A 19,116-nucleotide genomic window follows, 5' to 3' on the forward strand; every position below is an offset into this window, starting at 1 on the left:
ACTAAACATTGTGGTCAAGCTTAGACAAACCAAACTTTGACATTAGTAGATTAAGCTTGTTAGAAGCGGTACGCAGTCTGAAGGTTGAATAGTGCCTGTAAGACCAGGCACAGGGCAGTACAGACTAAAGTGCAGGTCTGTAGCAGCATCTGGTGGCTACCAAAGCACGCTACATCCAAAGACTACTCATGCTCTTGATGATAGCGTGTTTATGACATGTTTGAAAAATAAAGATTATTCACATCAATCAATTATTTGATGGTTAACAGCAAATACAAAAAAGCCATGAGTAATTGCTACAATTTGTTAAGTGAAAGTAGAATGGCACTACCAGGTTTCGTGCATCATCCTCCTCAACATGACTTATCAATGCTGTAATTAACCAGATAAGTATGTTTGAATCAAGATTCTTAAAGCCTAAACCATTGTTTTGTGAGAGTATGAATTAGAAACTAACCCACAAACGTGGTTTTTAACGACATGGCAAAACATTTAAGGGTTACTCCAGCAATTTGATATGATAATTCTATAAAATTGGGGGACTTACAAGAGACAGATTCTGTAAAAATGTATGCAGCAGAAGCTGAGATATCCTGACTTTTTCCCCTTAATAAAAGCTACAGAAACACTGACTACATTTCCCATAATGCAACTCTCAAATGCCAACCGGCAGTTTGTAACTACGAGTTATTTTCCAATCATGTGGACCATTTGCGTGTGTAATTCCCTCCCCCTTTCAAATCTGTCTCTATAATAAACTAGCACTGTTGGACTTCGTCAGGGTTCTTACTTTGAACAAGTAAACTGACCCAAATGTGGCAAATTAGTCGACTGTCATTACATTACATTAATGTCCCATATAATACGTTAAAAAAAGTGTCCCTCTAACTGTTTTTGTACCAGCACAGATTTGGACTTGTCATATTAGGAAAAGCCTATGTGTCGCTAATAACGTTAATGATGACTCTGCTCTATTCAGGTGCGGAAGTGGGTCATGAAAGACTGACAGTGAGCCAATACGAGACTCTGACACAGAAACAGCTAAATGGCATTCAGCCATCACTCATTTTATCCTTTTACACCTGTGCTTTTCTTAATGTCACATGTCATATTGTCTGTAAAATAAAGCCCTTTAAATCCAAAAGCCTAGTGATGTAGAAAATGTCCCAGGACAGCAACACAGGAAGTGTGCACGAAACCTGCAGTTCGTATAAAACGGCGCTATGTTATGGAACGGATGTCGGGAAAGATTGGGTAAAAGCCATTCAAATACTTGAGGCCATCTTTAAGATATTTTGTTTTTCACAGGTTAAAACACAGCTCAAGTATTTGAAAGGGCCGAGGATGGCTGCAGATCAGTTATTAAGCCAACAAGAGTGGAGTCACTGTCAGCGGATACCTTTCGATTTCATCTGAATATCACAGTTCTCGGGGAAAATGTAGGTGGGACGGTAAGGGTTTTCCTCAATAGCCTCTGAGCACAGTGATGGAGAGACAGAGGACAACATGACAAACAAACATATTAACACACACATATAGAAACACACACAGGGCTTGGACAACAGCACAGGAACATGATAGACAAAACTGATCCCACATACAAAAGGTAGATTTGATAAATGTCTCTTACCAGGTATTTTGTGGATCTGCTTGAACATTGTCTTGTACCAGTCTTTGGACTTTTCTGTGTTCTGAAATGGAGATGTGGAGACTTTTCATTAATAGTTGAGTATTAACAATTAGCCGGAGAGGTAAATGAGAAAACAATTCAATGGTACATTTTTCTAAGTCTGATCTAAATTGTTTTCTCTTGTGTCATATGAACAGGAGAAAAAAAAGGTTTTGGCAGATGATTTGTTTTTATAGGATAATTATTTGAGTTTGTTTTTGTAATACTAATTTGAGCCACAAGAGGCTTACCCCATGTTATAAATAGGAGTAAAAGTATTCATATTGTCTTCAAAGAGAGTTTCAATTTCTCTTTGCAATCTGAAAACAAAGTAAACACGTATTGTGGATAAGCCGGTTTGGTTATTTGTTTTAATCATTTAAACATACATTGTCACCCGCCCGTCTGTACTTCTTTTCCCCAGCTGTTGACATTTCTTGAAAAACTTAAAATCATTATATACAAGTAGAAGATTTATTTTCGTGTGATCATAAATCAATAACACAGGAGAGAAAACAATTTTGATCGATTAAAAAAAGTATTACCAAATCAAAGAAACATTTCAGAAATACAGCACAAATCAACAACTGACTATATTACAAACACGTTTGGTAACATGCTTTAAACAATGTTTTTACTGTTACATCAAAGGCCCATTTATCATATGAACAACACACCCTCTAAACATCCGCAGTGAGTAGATTTATCTTCATTTGACAGGCGGTTGTGTTGCTTACCCGTACAGGCACAATGGGCTTGTTGACAGGACTGAAGTCAGGGGAGTGCAGAGACAGCCGCAGCCTCTTCAAGTCCATATCATCCGGACTGACCGAGTCCCTCCCCGGATCAGGGCTTTTGTCCCTTTCTGGGGTTGGGTCTGTGACAAAAACACATCAGTAAGCCAGACAAAAGTTCATAGAGCATTTATAGTGAAATGACTCATGGCACTAAAGTATTGCATTGAATTACAGGACATTAGATATACAGATAATGTGGGCTGCGTACAGCAAGTGACAGGCGGGATGAAATTAAAATACAAGCATGAATGACAAATAAGTGTGATGTGTGTTAGACCTGAGGCCAGAGGCCTGTGCTATGAAGCTGGTTTAACATAACCTGGATATGTTTGAGTTACCCGGTTTACCTAAGCGGTCCTACGACGCTGGTTATCAACTCGTTAACTCAAGCCAGGGTTTCTCTGTCCGGCTGAGTGCACGTTCACATGAAAGGGGCGGGGTTAGCAACATTTGACCTCATACTTCCTGAATGTAAAGTGAACTATAATATTAGACAAATATGAAGAAGTTAAACTTTAAAAATCCATGACTTAAACACTTTATCCAGGATAAAAGCCACAGAGCTGCACCTGCAAGGTGAATACAGCTGTTAAAAGAAAAAGTGTTTGAATGCGTACATTAACAGGTTTATGATATCACTGCCACGTCTAAGACACGATCTGACTTTAATTACATTTGTCTCGAGTGTTTCGTCAACTTAATGTGTTGCTTAAAATAATACTTCTGCATACAGTATGTGACACTGTAAGTGTTGCACGGCCAGATACGGCTCAAGAAGCTGACTCAGATAAGGAAATATATGATACATTATGATGTGATATGATGTGATATGAATGATCATTTTTGTTACCAGCTGTATTCACCTTGCAGGTGCAACTATGTGGCTTTTATCCTGGATAAAGTGTTTAAGTCATGGATGTTTAAAGTTTAACGTCTTCATATTTGTCTAATATTATAGTTTACTTTTCATTCAGGACGAATGACGCTGCGCTGTCAGCACTCTTGTCCATGTTTGTGATTGGTCAAATGTTGCTAACCCCGCCCCTTTCATTTGAACACGCACTCAGCCGGACAGAGAAACCCTGGCTTGAGTTACCGAGTTGATAACCAGCGCCGTAGGACCACTTAGCGAGATCGTGTTTGTTTTGGGTTAGTTAAGCCAGATAACTCAAACATATCCAGGTTATGTTGAACTGGATTCCTAGTACAGGCCTCTGGTTCCAAAACTATAAACTTTATTACGGGTTTCAAGCTATATGGAAAATGTATGGGTACCGCATGTCATTTGCCCCTGATTAAATTAATATTTTGCCTTTTATACATATAATTCTCTAGATTTTGCCTCACAGAATGTATTCTGTACCACAAAAAAAAGTGAATTTATGATAATACAATATCATACATTTAGGGAAATTTATGTAGCAACACTTGCCATTGCATAAAAGGCTTGACATATATCACAACAAATGTGAAATATATAGAAATATATTTCTTGTTTTTGCATAAATGCTTACTACGTGTCACCAAAGTCCTTTTCACCCCCTATTCTCTTGGAACTTTCTGTTGTTGTTCCCTCATGACAGTAAAGCCTTGATAACAACAGCTGACCCCGAAGGTAAACACTGCATCACATTATGCAGCATGTGACAGTTGGCCGCATGAATGAGATGTGTCAGGTGTCAAGTAAGTGGATGAAAGTGTTAATCTTTATCTGGCAACGGACACAAAATGAAATCTAGTGTGACGCAGGTCTTAAATTAGCATCATATTAGAAAAAAAAAAAGACAAACATACATAACATAACTCGTAGCCTTGATGTTTCTCTATAGCCTGGGACATTCTTGTCAGCAAATAAACGTTTCAAATATTTTCCAACACGTTGACACATAAAACATGACTCATTCACTTCATCAGGCATGTGGCATTTAGCTGGCTGTGTCAAGGCAGTGGGAGGGTGACAGATGCTTCAGTTGAGTAGAAACAAATATTGCGCTGTAATAAAACTACGACTGCTGAAATTAAAAATAAATTACAAATAGAAATCACCAAGACCCCAGCGCATACCTTGAAAATGAGAAAGATGCTTTTGTTGCTCTGTGGTGAGAGAAAGACAAGGACAGGCACAGTGAAATGTGACTGAACAGTGAAGCAAAAGTGAGACATCATGTGTGACACAGAACAAGAGAAGGCTAATGGATCACAGAGTAACATAAAGCTAGGATGCACCAATGCATGCAAAAGACAGGTGTGCTCACCTCTGTTGTGTTGCAGCAGGACTATGGTGGGGTTCACTGTGCTCGTGCAGGGGTAAACAGAGCCGGGGGGAGACGAGACACAGTTCTGGATATCACTGGACCATAGAGCCTGGTTTTCTTTTATGCTCTCTGGTGATTTTGCCTGAAAATAACAGAAAGTACGCCATTTAATTAATACAAAGACCTCAAAATAAACAGATCACACAGCTCTTATAGTAAGATCCTATTGGGTGAAATTAAACGTACCTTGCACTGAGTGTTATTTACAGGTGGTAAATCAGCTGTGATGTTGCTGCCTCCCTCTGCCAATCCTGCTTTAGAGCTGTCTCCATTAATCTGGCCTTTCCAGTCACCTGAAAAGAGTCCAGAACATTCTCAGTTTGACAGCCAGCGCAGCAGGAATAAAATCACTTAGGATGACACTAAAAAGTACTCAGCATAACAGCTATCAAATAAATCTCCATTTCTTTCCGCAGGGCGTGAATGCTTTGCTTGGAGGTTTCCATGCACAGAGATGTTAATATGCCCAGGAAAGGGAAAAAAAGAAAAGATACTCCCACAGTTTTCTGAACTTTGTGGTCAGAACAAAGAGTCTATTCAGCGAGCTGCAAAGGCTGTTTGTTCCGATGGCCTTTATATTCTCTACAACAATTAAAGCATCTCCCCAAAAGCCTTGGCCGGCCTCCAGTCCGGTTCCAATGTGCTCCACGTAACAAACAGGCCCACAGTCGCGGCCCCCTGCTCCAAAGTGCAGTGGGAAGTCCGCAACAATAAAGCCCTTTGACACTCACATGAAAATATGAGCAATCGGCCTTTAAGCCCACCAACCGAGCACACACTTCAAAACATGACGACTAATATAATCCTGACATCCAAAGAGACCTGTGAAAGGCATGTGGGGAATTCTAACGACATGATGGCATTCTTTTTAAATTACGGCAACGTTCACAGAGTGTGTCCTCATCGCACAGTGACGTGCCCTGTCCCACAAATATTCTTTCATCATGTGGAGAGTTGTTATGAAGCAGCTGTGGCATTCGCTTGGACTTACTTGGCGCTGTGATGACGTTTGGCTCTCGGCTGATGCAGCCCTCCTCGTCTATATGGACCAGGGTGGCCCTAAGAGTCACCACTCCTTTCCCTTTGCACACTCTGCTGGGGTCCAAATCTGAAGAAAATGAAAAATAAGAGCATAATCTCCTCAACTCCTCATCGTTCTTGTTATATTTGGTTTACTGGAGATCTAAGTTATTGCTACCTCATGCCCCAAATGACGGAAATAGAACTGTAACATCAAAACCAGGCCATCAAATTAATTTCCTGTCCTGCAAAACTAATACAGAGCTGGATGTGGAGCAGCTGGAGATCGTCCCATCTCAACACAGGTTATTAAAGTGACACCACGTTGTTAACAAGTGAGTTTTAAGAGTGTCATTGCATGTTTTCTATGAGAGTGTGAGGCGTCCCACTGTTGTAGGCCCTGAAAGATTGATGAGGCGAAGGGATATCTAACCTGCGGCAGGAATCAGGTCAGGAGAGCCTTTCATGGTCTTCAGAGGCGTGATCCGGACAGCGGAGACTGATCGAGGACCGCGTGGGGCTTTAATACAAACACAAAACACACACAAATCTCATTCAATTCATAATCTAGAAGTTGATAGAAGGAATTCAAGATGTAGAGAGAGCATACATCATTCCATTAAAAGCTTTAAATGAACATGTTTGTGTCTGCTTGTGTGAATGGATGAAGAGGTGGAAAAGTACTCCGTTATTTACTTAACCCTAAGATGCATAAGTGGGTCTTTTTTGACCCCGTGAGGTGGTTTTGTTAAGTATCTTTGTAATTACATTTTTTTATAATTTCATATTCCAGCAATTCCTCAAAAAACACGTTTTGGATATCATGCCATTCACATTTAAAATTTACATTTGATACATTTTAAGAAATCGTAGTTTTTGTATTACTACCCCAAGCTTCCATAAGTGGGTCAAAAATGACCCGCATGCATTTTCTATGGAATTTCGTTTTTTTTCTAAATGTAATTTCTTTTTCGAAAAATATAAACATTGAAAAATTAAATATAAAATATTTCTTGTGTGAACCAAAATATAATACTAAATAATATACAAGTGATTTTACTTAAACAAAATGACAAAAATGGCATAAGAACACATATTATTCTAATACGGGTCCTTTTTGATCTACTTATTAGGGTTAAGAAAAGTAATACAACAGTATAACATTATTCTATTACAATGAAATGTTCTGCATTCAAAATGCACTCAAGTAAAAGTACAAAAGTATATCAACATATACTTAAAGTACTACAACTAAAAGTAGTAATTTTTGCAGTTTGGTACTTTACAGAACCATATAATAAACGATTGTTCTATAATTATTGATGCATTAACGTGTTCATCACTTCCCTGCATGGTAAATGTAGGATTTGATTGAATCAAAAGTTGATATTCTGCTGGGTAGCCTAGGCTATAAAAACATATAGTGGTTTATTAGTTGATCATTATTTTGAATTAATAATGTAAATCTGCAAAAATATTAGTACTTAATATGTAAAGTGAATGTAGTAGAGTTAAAAGCATAAAGAAGCATGATGTCAAAAGACTTTAGGGAGTTACAAGTATCTAACATTTCTTATTAGATACAGTACTTGAGTACATGTCTGAGTGCTTCGCCAGCATTCAATCAAACCAAAAGCACTGAAACTACTCCAGACTGAGATGACTTACTGGGAGTCGTGCTCGGTCTCACGCCGCCCCCTTCTGGAGAGCCCTGGAGAAGAAACACAGGGATACAAATATTCAACTCAGTGTTGTCAAAGCTGCTGATATGAATGATACTTTAACCTGAAGATAAACAAAAATGCTTGGTACAGCAACACAAGGCAATTTACATGTCACAGACAGTTGAATCAATACTGATGTTTGTACGAAGCAGTTAAGAAGGTAAGCGTGAGTTTATTTTGACCCTTATTGAAGAGCTCATGAAATATCAGAACAATGTGAAAAATGATAAGCATTGTTTGTTAAGGCCAAAATAGCTTTGTCAAAGTAAAGTCTTTTTTGTCCACAACCTAAAGACATTCAGTTTACTGTCATAGAGGAGTAAAGAAACCAGGAAATATTCACATTTAAGAAATTGAATTAAGAACATTTTGACAATTTCTTTATAAAAAACAATGTGACTACCAGCAGATATCAGTATATAAAAAGGTACGTTCGGTACCCGGGCCATTGCTTTGCTGCAGTCTGCCTTCAGCATGCAGTGTATTTTATTATGGAAGAGTGTGTGGCAATATTAGGTATATAGAAGAATCATTGAAAGGGCTGGCTAGGCTGTCGCTTCTACTGTAGGGAAAGTGGATGCACTGCAACCAATAGCTGTAATTGGGGAACAGCTAATGAAATTGTGGTAGTACAATGGTTGGGTTACACACAGGTTACACACTGAAATGAGATACAATGGTTCCAGACAGGAAGACGGTGAACCTCCAGTCATCAAATGTAGTCTATGACACACAAGCTTTAACTGTGTCATTAATAGAAAATGTATTGCTTTATAAAACAATGACAATCAGATGATGTACTGTCCAATCCGATTGCAGAAAAAGGAGCAAACAGCAAGACAATATGTTGACTGTGTCCTAACAATCTAATATCACTGTTCCTCATGTGCTATTTCATTATGATATCTATGATCACAAAGCCAAAAAACTATCTAATCAAGGATGGCAACAGCTGATACATGTGAAAAGAATTAGGGAAGGGATTGTCTGTGGATTGTCTTTAAATCATTTTAACTACAATGGAGACTCTGTTATTAATCAAAACCAGAGGTGGAAAGAGTACTCAGATACTTTACTCAAGTAAAAGAAAAATAATTAGGGCCCCTTTAATGTGTTCATCACAGCTGGTAACGGTGGAGCTCATTTGTATTACGTATATGCTGCTGTTGCATATCTTAACCTATAAATTATGGCAATGCTTTTTTAATAGTTGATTTATATTTCATATTAGCCAACAAATTGGATCTATTAAGTAACAAGTGAAGAAGTCAAATACAGGAGTAAAAAGTAGAATCTTGGGTTCTAAAATGTGTAAAGTATGAAGTAATGAAAGACTTTAATTAAAAGTACCCTAAAAATGTACTTAAGTACAGTACTTGAGTAAATGTACTTCACTACCTTTAATCTCTGGCTAAAAACTAGTTAAAATGTAAAAAACTTAACTGCGGACAAGAATTCAGTAGTTTACACTTTGGCATGACAAACTGCACTTTGCATGCCTTAAGTTTAGTTTGGGAGGAAGCCCTTGACCAATGAAATGAATTCAAATATGAATCTGTGTTCCCCTTTAAGGACGGGCAAGGGGGGGTGGGGGGGCTTTAGAGAGAACAAACATATGTTAATCTGAGCTGCATCAGTGGAGCATGCTGAAGGAACACCAGGGCCACCAGAACAGTGTCTGTGAAACACTTCCCACTGCTCCGCCGGGCTTCTTTGTGCTCAGCCAGCACCGCTGATTTAGGAGACGTCCCCATTTAAAATGCCAAGGAAAGGCTGATTGAATTGACACAAAAACATTAAAAAAAAGCAATCAAACTGTCACACAGACGAACACAAATAATGTTTTTGTTTGCAAGCTATTGATAATGGTAATGGGAAAAACAGGAAACTCATTAGAATGTCTTCTAACTTGTGTGTTTGCTAGTTAGCGTGGGACTGCGTGTGCACTGTGTTTACACAAACGGCGGTAAATAAGCCGACCTGCAGAACAGGCAGGGGACTTATGTTCCAGCTGGAAACCTCCACAAATAGGCCCTAAATGGATGAGGGAAAATGGGAGCGATTCCAAATAGGTCCCCCGGGACACCAAGCTAAAAACCTTTTAAAAGCTCTTGCAGCCTGAGCTGAGCTGTCCCAGAGCACCAGGAGCTCTGTATTTATTTCCCTTCTCTCTTTAATAAAGTCAACTTGCTTCCTGACCCCCTGCATCCCGGGGAGACAACGCATCAATGCTCTCATTTCCAAAACCATTAACAGGCATTCATGACACTGATCTCAACCCTACTTCCGTTGTATCCTCGGATGAACCCCAACTTTGTAAATATACAGTATTAAAGGGATTATTCAATCCTCTCACACACAGACTATATGATAGCTAGTGGGAAGATGACAGCTTGCAGCGTTCACCACACTGTATAAACACACAAGAGCAGAAATCATCCCTGGCCTTTTTAGGAAGAGATGCCTCAGAGCAGAGCCGTGCAAAAGCACTCCTTATAATCAAAAAGGCTTTTAGATGTCCCTGCTTCACAATTTTACAATTCTCTATGAACACAAATGGATTTGATGAACACTCACCATTATTTATATTCTGTAATGGGAAAGAAAAAGATTATTTGCATTTCATTTTCTTTCGTCTATATGTTGCAATTTTGTATCCAAAATCTACACTTTGGATTGTTTTTGAATGTACACCTCTAAACACCTATATTGGAGGTTTAGGGCGAAAATTCCACCACATAATAAATACAAATATTGTGTTGGGAAAATATGACTATAGATTGAAAGGATAAGTCCATCTGAATGTAAGTTTTCAAAGAAAATAACATTGCAAATCCAATCTCTTTGGAAAAAAACAAATCACTGAAAGATATTACAACACAGGATATAAGGGATCCATTCTGGTTAGATAGGGGGTATACATCTAACTCTAATTACATTTATTAATGTGTATTTGGACTGTAAACAATTTAATTGCTTAAGATCATGTTAATCATATACGTTTTGTTTTAACTCTTGACATCATTTAACTTTTTTCAAAAATATATACGTACTGTCATAGCATCAAACTATTGTGTGTATGTGTCGTTTTTGCCTGTAGTAAGTACAGTAAGACGGAGTAGCTCAACAGATACAACTATTACCTTTTTAAGGTTTAAGCTCAAACTCTCCAAATGGGGATTCTTGGTAAACTGAAACATCATGATCTGACAAATGACATGAGACCAACTCTCATAACAGTAACACCAGGACGAGAATCAAACAAGCATTTGAAGAACACAAAAATGGCTACAAGTGATCTCAGACATATTCTGGTTGTCTCTTGAGACTCCAAATTCTCACACCTGAGAGACTTTGTATAAACTTTTTCTAACAGGTGTTTTATTAATGCACTAAAATGATCAGTCAAGATTCCGGGAAATCCCAGCAAATAAACACCCTCACCGTTCAAACCATTTGCACCATTACACACAGAAATATAAATCTCCCACCAAATACTCTTGGGTGTATCTAAAATACCTTCCAGAACAATAAACTTCCCAACACATCACAGCAGATCTGGGGTCGGGGGGGCATTACCTTCTGGATGATGAGCACAGCAAGTCCTTATTCCACAATCATCAGGTCCCTCTGAAGCCTCCTGGGGCTCCGGCTGAGCTTTGAGGCTCTTGTTTGGGCGGGACAGGTTCCAGCATTGACCTTGACCCTCGCTATGTAGGGGGTCTGTTTGTTTTTGACAACAGGCGTGCCCTGATGGACTTGTCACCACATGACACCTGGGAATGTTGCACCCACTCAACAACTGTGCAGACCACCATATAAAATCCTCCCACCCCCTCCAAACGCTCCGTAGAGACAGAAGACGAGAGACAGACCAACAATGGAGGACGGCTGGAATTCGCTACTGGATGACTCAGCCGTCCATAAGGTTTTAATACTTCAGTCAACCTGATGAAGTTACTCAATGAGCTTTACTGGTTCTACGCTAATGCGTGATTAGATATATGATATCAAAACATGTTCTGAACATGTAGATGTATGTGTATGTTGATACTCTAGTTTGAATAAATACTGCAACTTTTTTGTCAATTAATATCAATATTAATGCTCCAGTTATATTAGTTAGATTAGATTGTCAAACCTCTCATCTAACTCTCCGAAAGATAGAAAATAAGTGTATTCCCGCAACTGTTGAAAAGTTCCTATTGTTAAGGAATAATATCTTAGAGATACATTTGTTTCAGTACTAAACTATGTTTTGTTTTGAGAGCTGATACCAATGTTTTTTAGAGCAAGATACTACAGAAAATATTATTTTTTAACAGCTGATTTGATGTCACTGTGATTATAACGAAACTTGTATCTCTTTAGAAGTTGGAAAAAACAAATGGATGTGACCCAACACATTTGTCTGACCCTAGTAGACACAGTATCTTATTTTTAATTAGTATAAAATAGATTTTTCCCGAACTGCTTTATGACTCCAGCGGACCAGAGCAGCAACAATCAGTTCATCTGAATCAGCCTCCAGCTTCTGTCGGTCTCCCCCCCCTGTGAAAACTAAACAAAGGTGGGGTGGTACCAAGTTGAACTATGATGTATTTCACACAGGGGGTCTCTGTGTCGCAGTCAGAGGCCGCCTTAAAAGTGAGCTATGTTAACACAAAAGAGCTCTCTCCACACGCTCAGCTGTACTGTGGACGGACAGAAAGGGCTGTTACGTAACGCCGTTTGACTTCTGCTTTGTGAACAAATGGCAGAGAGGAGAGAAGCTATCCAGCGCTGAGCGTGGATCCCACCAAACAGCTCCAAACATGGCTCGAAAGGGCCGCTCCGGAGCAGCAGCTTATCCCCCTAATTGAGAATAGCCCCCCCCCCACACCTACCCCTCCACCCTCCCAACTCTATTCCATAAACAGCTTCCACGCTGGAAGGCAGCCTGGGATTCTACACATTCCTCCAGGAAGCTATTTGAAGTTCATTTCAAACAACTGCAGCATAAAAGGAAATGTATGTAACATCAAAAGTGGTGTCATTATAGGCCTGAGAGCAGGATTACGCATCCATGTTGATAACGGATGGAGCTTAAAATGAATCTATATGAATATCAGAACATCCTTTGAACCTCGCCTAATGAAATACCACTTCATTTGTTTGTAGTGATCCAATGGTATCACTTTCATATTTGAGGATGTTTGTGACCTTCAGGACTAAAGTGTCCTTTTTTCGGAGACAAACGAAGCTCCCATCATGCCAGCCAATGAAAGATGTGTCTCAGCGCTTGGAGAGGCTCGCAGCCTGCCAGCGTGTCCATGAGAAGCCCTGACAGATTTTGGACGTGACCATGGCCAGATTCCCGGGACAGAGGGAACACTTGGCTGAAACGTGTGAGGGTCCTGAGGAGGACTGCAGTTACAGATGCTGTGTTAGAGAGTCAGCCTGCGTATACTGTGCCTGCTAGGCTTTTAGAGGCAGTGTAATAAGAATGTCAGGGAGCCGACAGTGTACCCAGAGTGATACATCTTCTTCACAGCAAAAGGCTCCAGGCTGCTCTCCAAGAGTGAGAGAGCTTGGCTCACAAGCCCCGGAGTGAGGATAAACATTCGACTGAATATTCAAGCAGCCCCGAGGTGTCTCTTTAAGGGGCTTTTGGTCGTTTTCTTGGTAGGAGCAATACGAAATTCAGAGAAGCTTATGAGCAAATGGGGATATTTAACTAGTATGCACTATGCAGTAAGTGATACATTTGGGAAAGAAATCCACAATAATGGTAATATATCAATAATGGAATTGAGATTATACACTGCCATTTAATATTTAAAAAAATGAGAAAACATGCTTTTAATGAATCGTTTTTGCAGGCTCCTGTACAGGTATGGTTACAGACTCACACTCCCCCAAACTACACTTCATTCTGGTGAAATAATTTGGCAATTGCAATTGGAAATGGTCTTTAATGGCATTTCAATTCTTGTTTAAAGGCCCATAATGTTTTTGTTATGTCGCAGTGACTTTGACCCTTTGACCTTTGACCATCAAATTCAATTCAGGTCATCCTTGAGTCCATATCTTACTTTGAAGATATTCTTAAGAGGTTGATGGGATATCACGACATTCGTACTTAAAGGACAACCTTAAAATGCTATGTCTGCTGATACATCTGGTGCAGGCATGGAAGCATAAGAAATGGCTGTATAACCAAAGTTAAAGATCATTTTGGCATTATAAATATAATCTTTGAAAAGACTTCTAAAGACATTGTGATAATACCGTTCTCTTGAATTATTTTGTCCGCCATAATCGTGTTGTGAAGCTATTATCGTGAGTGCTCTATTTGCAGATGTGAGTAACAGTCACTCATGATGCTTTAATGTCATCACTAGATAACGAGCTCAGCTGTGCACATAGGATTCCTCCTGGCTTAGACAACGGGCCGCACCGCACATTAGGTGAGCGGCGATGACAATCCCGCTCAAAGTGTTTCCTCATTGCTGCTGGATGTTTTGACTTCGACATGGACAGGCCGCTCGAGTGTGCTCCCTAATATAACTCTCCAAGCGCCAATGTGACAAGACTACTTGATAATTGAGTCATAGGATATGGCGGCTAAATGTGAATATAAACAGCAATGTGATAATCCAGCAATTTTAAGTGCTATGAAGGTATCCTCGTGTGAAATGAGCGTGCGGCAGGACTCCATCATACGTCTATTTCTGGAATGCCTGCCCAGTCTGACTCCACCCGTCACACCCAGACACAAACACAACAGGCAGCTCCGTCGATAACAGCCGGGCTCTGTAGGTGGCGGCACTCTTATTAGAGTTTCATTATTGTTTATCACATTTTGTAGTGAGTGATTTTCTAAACATTATTTGCGTCACTGTCGCTTGATCATTACGGTTTTGTTTGTGTGATGATGAGTGAGGAGGACGCATGCCGGTTATATTAAATATCTTCCAACAACTGCCGCCATAGTGTTGTTTTCCACCAGTTGCTGAGATGTAACACAGGGGAGAGGGGGGGAGGTGGAGATGTGGTGTTGGTGATGAAGAGTGCAGCTTAATCCATCATTAAAGCATAAATTGTCTTTTCACTGCCTTGTTTACACCATGATCGGGGGGGCTTTCTTTGTGCCACAGACCTTGAAAAGCCAAAGCATAACACTTCACTTCACCAACCACTTCAGCCAATGGCAGCAGATGGAGAAAGCGGAAGAGGGGAGGTTGCTAAGCAACCTGTTGTAACATTAACATGGAGTAAAAACAGAAACCTGGTGTTTGAAGCCATCTGTGATTCACAGTAAATACAGGGCTGTTTTCTACAAATACTGTCACAAAAACCGGTCTATGTCATGCTAATATCCAGCTTCACTAAGCAGTTGGCATGCAGGAATGAATAAATAATAATACATTTAAGTGATTTGAGGAAATATACCTTAAAAAGGATAAGAATATTATGAAATAATTTTGCCACTGTCCAGGTTAACTCTGTTTTGCACTAAATAAAAACTGTAATAAATGATGACTAACTATTAGATTACACTCATTCTGAACACATAGGTCCAGTTGGTTTACAATATAAAGGCAATATCATTTCACAAGTCAAAGTCAAAACAATTTGACAAAGCCAGCTATTTTGAAGACCTATGTGGTCATTCAACCTTAATTTGCAAATTGTAACTATTTCATATTTTTTAATATTCAAATATTCATTTTCCAAGTTGCCAATAATCAGATTTACAAAACAAATGGTTAACACGTTGAAACGCTGGGTGATCTGGAGGCCAGCCGGCAAATCTTTTACATTCAGTTTAGAGATTCACGTTTCCCAGGATCGCTCCTTTCAAACACAGGGGATCTGTGTAACGTGACTCAGAACGAGCTTCGTGAAATATTAACCACTGCGCTGGGTTCACACCAACAGGTCGCATTCTTACTCCACAGGTTATCATTTCTGTTTGTGAAGCTCAATAGACTGAAATGCAACACTTCGACCTTGATTTATTGAGTCTCTTAAAAAAGCAAGATCTGGATGATAGTTCAAAATTGGCTTTCAAACTTTAAGCGTTGTTAGAATTTGAATCTGTCTAATTACATTATTGACATTAATTTAAACACCTGAAAATGATTATTTTCACTACATTATTCTGTCTGATATTTATTTTTCAGATTTTTATCAATCAATGAATCGATTGGTGTATAAAACATCAAAGTATGAGGTGATGTCTTTCTTGTCCCTCAAAAACCAGACTGTATAAGACAGTTAAAAACCCCAAAGATTTTCAGTTAAATATCATCTAAAAAAGACAGAAAAAACTGAAAAATGCATATATTGCATCAAAAAAGACTTCAACAGCAAATAGTTTATCGAACTAGTTGGCCATTATTTTACTCATCGACCAATCGACACATTGTTGCGGCTCTTCTTGAGAACTGAGGCTAGTTAAACTAAAAAAACTCAAATCAACAGCAGCAAAAGTTGAACATTTGCAAATGATATATGGGGAATCGTTTCAACTCCAAAAATAAAGTATTTGACTTGCTTTATTTGCACAACAATATGTACAAAAGGTCATATAGTGGTTTGGCTGCTCTTTGCGTGACTGAACAAATGGCTCAAGGCTAGGTAACATATGACTTCCATTTACACACACACCATCGCTGTGTAAACATCTACAACTCCTATGCTGACAAGTCATTAACCAGGAGTCTGCTTTATAACTACTACTGAACTACTAGTGAACTACTACTATTGAATCAATTCTCAGTAGTAGTACTAAGCTGAGGGGACATGAAATCTGCCTCTAAGGGAATTCAAATAGTGTTTAATTAAGTGACAAAACACTTTACAAAGATGTGGTTGCAAATACACTAAGTCCTTTATCCTAGTGGAGGTCCTGTTCTGTCTTTCTAAGTAAACACTGTCTAGAACCACTATCTCTACTACATGTTTCCATGTGATAAGAAACAGAGCAGAGTGTGTAAGACATGTGAAATGTTTTTTTTTGTTTTGAAAATCAGTCTGACTGCTTTGCCCGTGTCCTCATAGCAGATTGATGAATTATTTGTGTCCGAGTTAATATTTTATAAGCTTCTTTAGTGTCATGTTACACAGATCCCTCAGAGTGAAAAAGTCACTAGTGTAGTAAAATTATGAATGAAACCCAGGCAAACAAGAGATATACATTTGCTGAGTTTCAGAGGAAAACAATACGGCTCAGAGAAAGTGGAGATACTTATTTCTGCTGAGGCTGATTATTTATTAAAAGAGATACACTGGTGAAGGTGTATGGAGCTTATTTTGTTTATTTATAAAGACTAAAAAGCTTAGAGAGCTTTTCTTTTGGATTTAATGACAACCATACATTCCTACACTTCATGTGAAAGCAGAGTGCAAGCTGCACTCCAAAATATACTACAGGGATTTGTTAAGATATAAAGGATATAACAAAAATTACAAAAGGACTTTTATTGCTTTTTTAATCCTGCATTAGAATAAGCCTAACGATCAGTGCTATTTTCTTAATGCATATTTCAAAATATGGTGTAGAACTTTTCTTTGTCTTTGGAAAGTAAAAGCCTATCTAAGCTTTGTAGCGCTGCAACATGTACAACAAGAGATGAGTATCTGATTGTCTAAGTGTGTACATTATGTGAATCAGTTGTTCATGTCACATGCAGTTGGCAGACCTGCATGTCAGACTAGAGTATGAAGTCATTCAGGTCGACTGTCTTTGTAACCGCAGAGCATATTTGCACTGACTGAGCAACTTCACAACACATCTGCTCAGACTAACACAGATGTCACTGGAATAAGAAGTGGAAAATAGGAAACTGTACTAAAACATTCCTCCTATTTGCATCACTGATAATGAAATGCACCTCCAAACTACTGTACGTCTCCTGCATTCAATTCATCAATGCATGTTCACCTTCAAAATCATCCAATCAAAAATGGCCTATAAGCTACAGTAGAATCTATCTCTGACAACATTGTGATACAAATGACAGTGAAACACTATTCAATAAACAATTCTTTAACAACAAATTCAACACCTGCATGCATCCATTAAGTTGACGGTCCTGATGTCACAGTCTTATTGTATGCATGTGGAGTAGCCTGCTCCCTATGATTCACAATGACAACCGCTAATGAGCCAACCTGCTACTTTAAAGAAACAGCAACACAAGAAACGATTAACTGTTATTTTTTTAAATTATAGCAGACAGTATTTTAGCAAGGTGTAAAGTCAGGCAGGGTTTAATTCCCAGGCTTGGTATTTTTTCTCTTTTCCCCTGGGCATTCATCCGGAGTGCGGCACCCATGGCGGGTCGCATTCCCACTGTATGGATCAGCCTGTACTGCAGCAACTGTCCCAAAGCCAGAGCTCTGTGATCAGATGCTATATCAAAACTCATATACGCACTTGTGTTTGATCAAATCTGCTGAATCCACATTTCAAATAACAACTAATAACTAAATTAGGTGGTGTTGGTTTTGCATCATATGCTAATAAAAAAAAAACATAGTCAGCTGTTCTGGAGCCCTGGTAAAATATATTACAAATTAAAATAATAGATTTCGAGGAAACATTAAAGAACCCCTGCATCAGTGATGCGGAGCAGGAACATGCTTACCTCTGTGTGATGGTAATCCAGTGTTATGCTGGCTGCTGCAGACACACTTCACTGAGCTGTGTGCGCCGACGGCTGCTCTCCACCAGTGTCCTGTCAGCGCTTCACCCTCATCGGCCTCAGCTGCGTCAATACCGCCGCACAACACCAGCACCGAGCACCGGGGGCTGGGCCGCCGTCCCTTCACAGTAAAAGCCTGGACTCAGTCATTTCAGAATAAAACCGAAATACATGTAGTTACATTATCATGTTTTGTCTTTAAACAACTTACCCGTTTATATATGTTGGCTACTTCGAAGCAGCTGAACAACACTGACATATTACCTTAACTATAAAGTTCATGGTTAGCAAACAGTTAGCTGAAAACGTCCAGGAAACACTAGCATTATTAGCATTCATTGGGGTTTCCTGTTTCAGACCATTTCATGAATTTAAGTTCAATATTTACTCTCCTTAAAGCTTGTTTTTCGGCGCTGTCCAGCGCTGTGAATATAATAACGGTGTCTTTAGCAGCTACATGTTGCGCCATGTTCACTGGCTGGTTAACTTGGTCTGTCTATAGGTTTGTTGTGCCAGGTTAGCTAACCAACACGTGTTCTGGTCGTTTTACAGCTTTTTGGCTAAAAAAGCTAACCGTTGAGGCGGGAAACAGGGTTCATAGGAGCAGTGTGAGCATGTAATGAACCTAAACAATAGAGTTCAGGCGGTTCAGGCCCATGAATTTAAAGGTCCCATGTCATGCTTTTCTGGTTATTACCTGTCCCCTTGTGTGTTATGTAGCTTGTTATGCATGTAAACGATCTGCAGAGTCACACACCCTCAAAGTATACCCTGTAGCTAGTAAAACTCTAACACAGAAAAGACCTGTCTATGCTGCCCCAGAACGCCTCATTGGAGATTTTTATTTTTCCATTGTTTACTTCTTGGGTATAGTGATGTAATTGGGTATAGTGACGT

At 39.2% G+C, this 19,116-nt stretch overlaps 1 protein-coding gene across 1 annotated transcript in view; it reads right to left on the reverse strand.

The window, feature by feature from the left end:
• The window catches only part of sorbs1 (sorbin and SH3 domain containing 1), a 40,743-nt gene extending 22,490 nt beyond the window's left edge, over nt 1–18,253 (reverse strand). Inside the window, exons 1-10 of the mRNA XM_010779621.1 lie at nt 18,163–18,253; nt 7,470–7,512; nt 6,235–6,321; nt 5,773–5,889; nt 4,968–5,074; nt 4,722–4,863; nt 4,531–4,560; nt 2,407–2,546; nt 1,631–1,691; nt 1,400–1,474 (exon numbers count right to left, since the gene is read on the reverse strand). Coding sequence (XP_010777923.1) covers nt 1,400–1,474; nt 1,631–1,691; nt 2,407–2,546; nt 4,531–4,560; nt 4,722–4,863; nt 4,968–5,074; nt 5,773–5,889; nt 6,235–6,268 — 706 coding nt within the window. The 5' untranslated portion in view covers nt 6,269–6,321; nt 7,470–7,512; nt 18,163–18,253. The remainder of the gene's footprint in view (nt 1–1,399; nt 1,475–1,630; nt 1,692–2,406; nt 2,547–4,530; nt 4,561–4,721; nt 4,864–4,967; nt 5,075–5,772; nt 5,890–6,234; nt 6,322–7,469; nt 7,513–18,162) is intronic.
• Between the last annotated feature and the right edge of the window lie 863 nt (nt 18,254–19,116).

Source organism: Notothenia coriiceps, unplaced genomic scaffold (genome assembly GCF_000735185.1).
Source record: "Notothenia coriiceps isolate Sejong01 unplaced genomic scaffold, NC01 NC01_scaffold00020475, whole genome shotgun sequence".
NCBI lineage: Eukaryota > Metazoa > Chordata > Actinopteri > Perciformes > Nototheniidae > Notothenia > Notothenia coriiceps.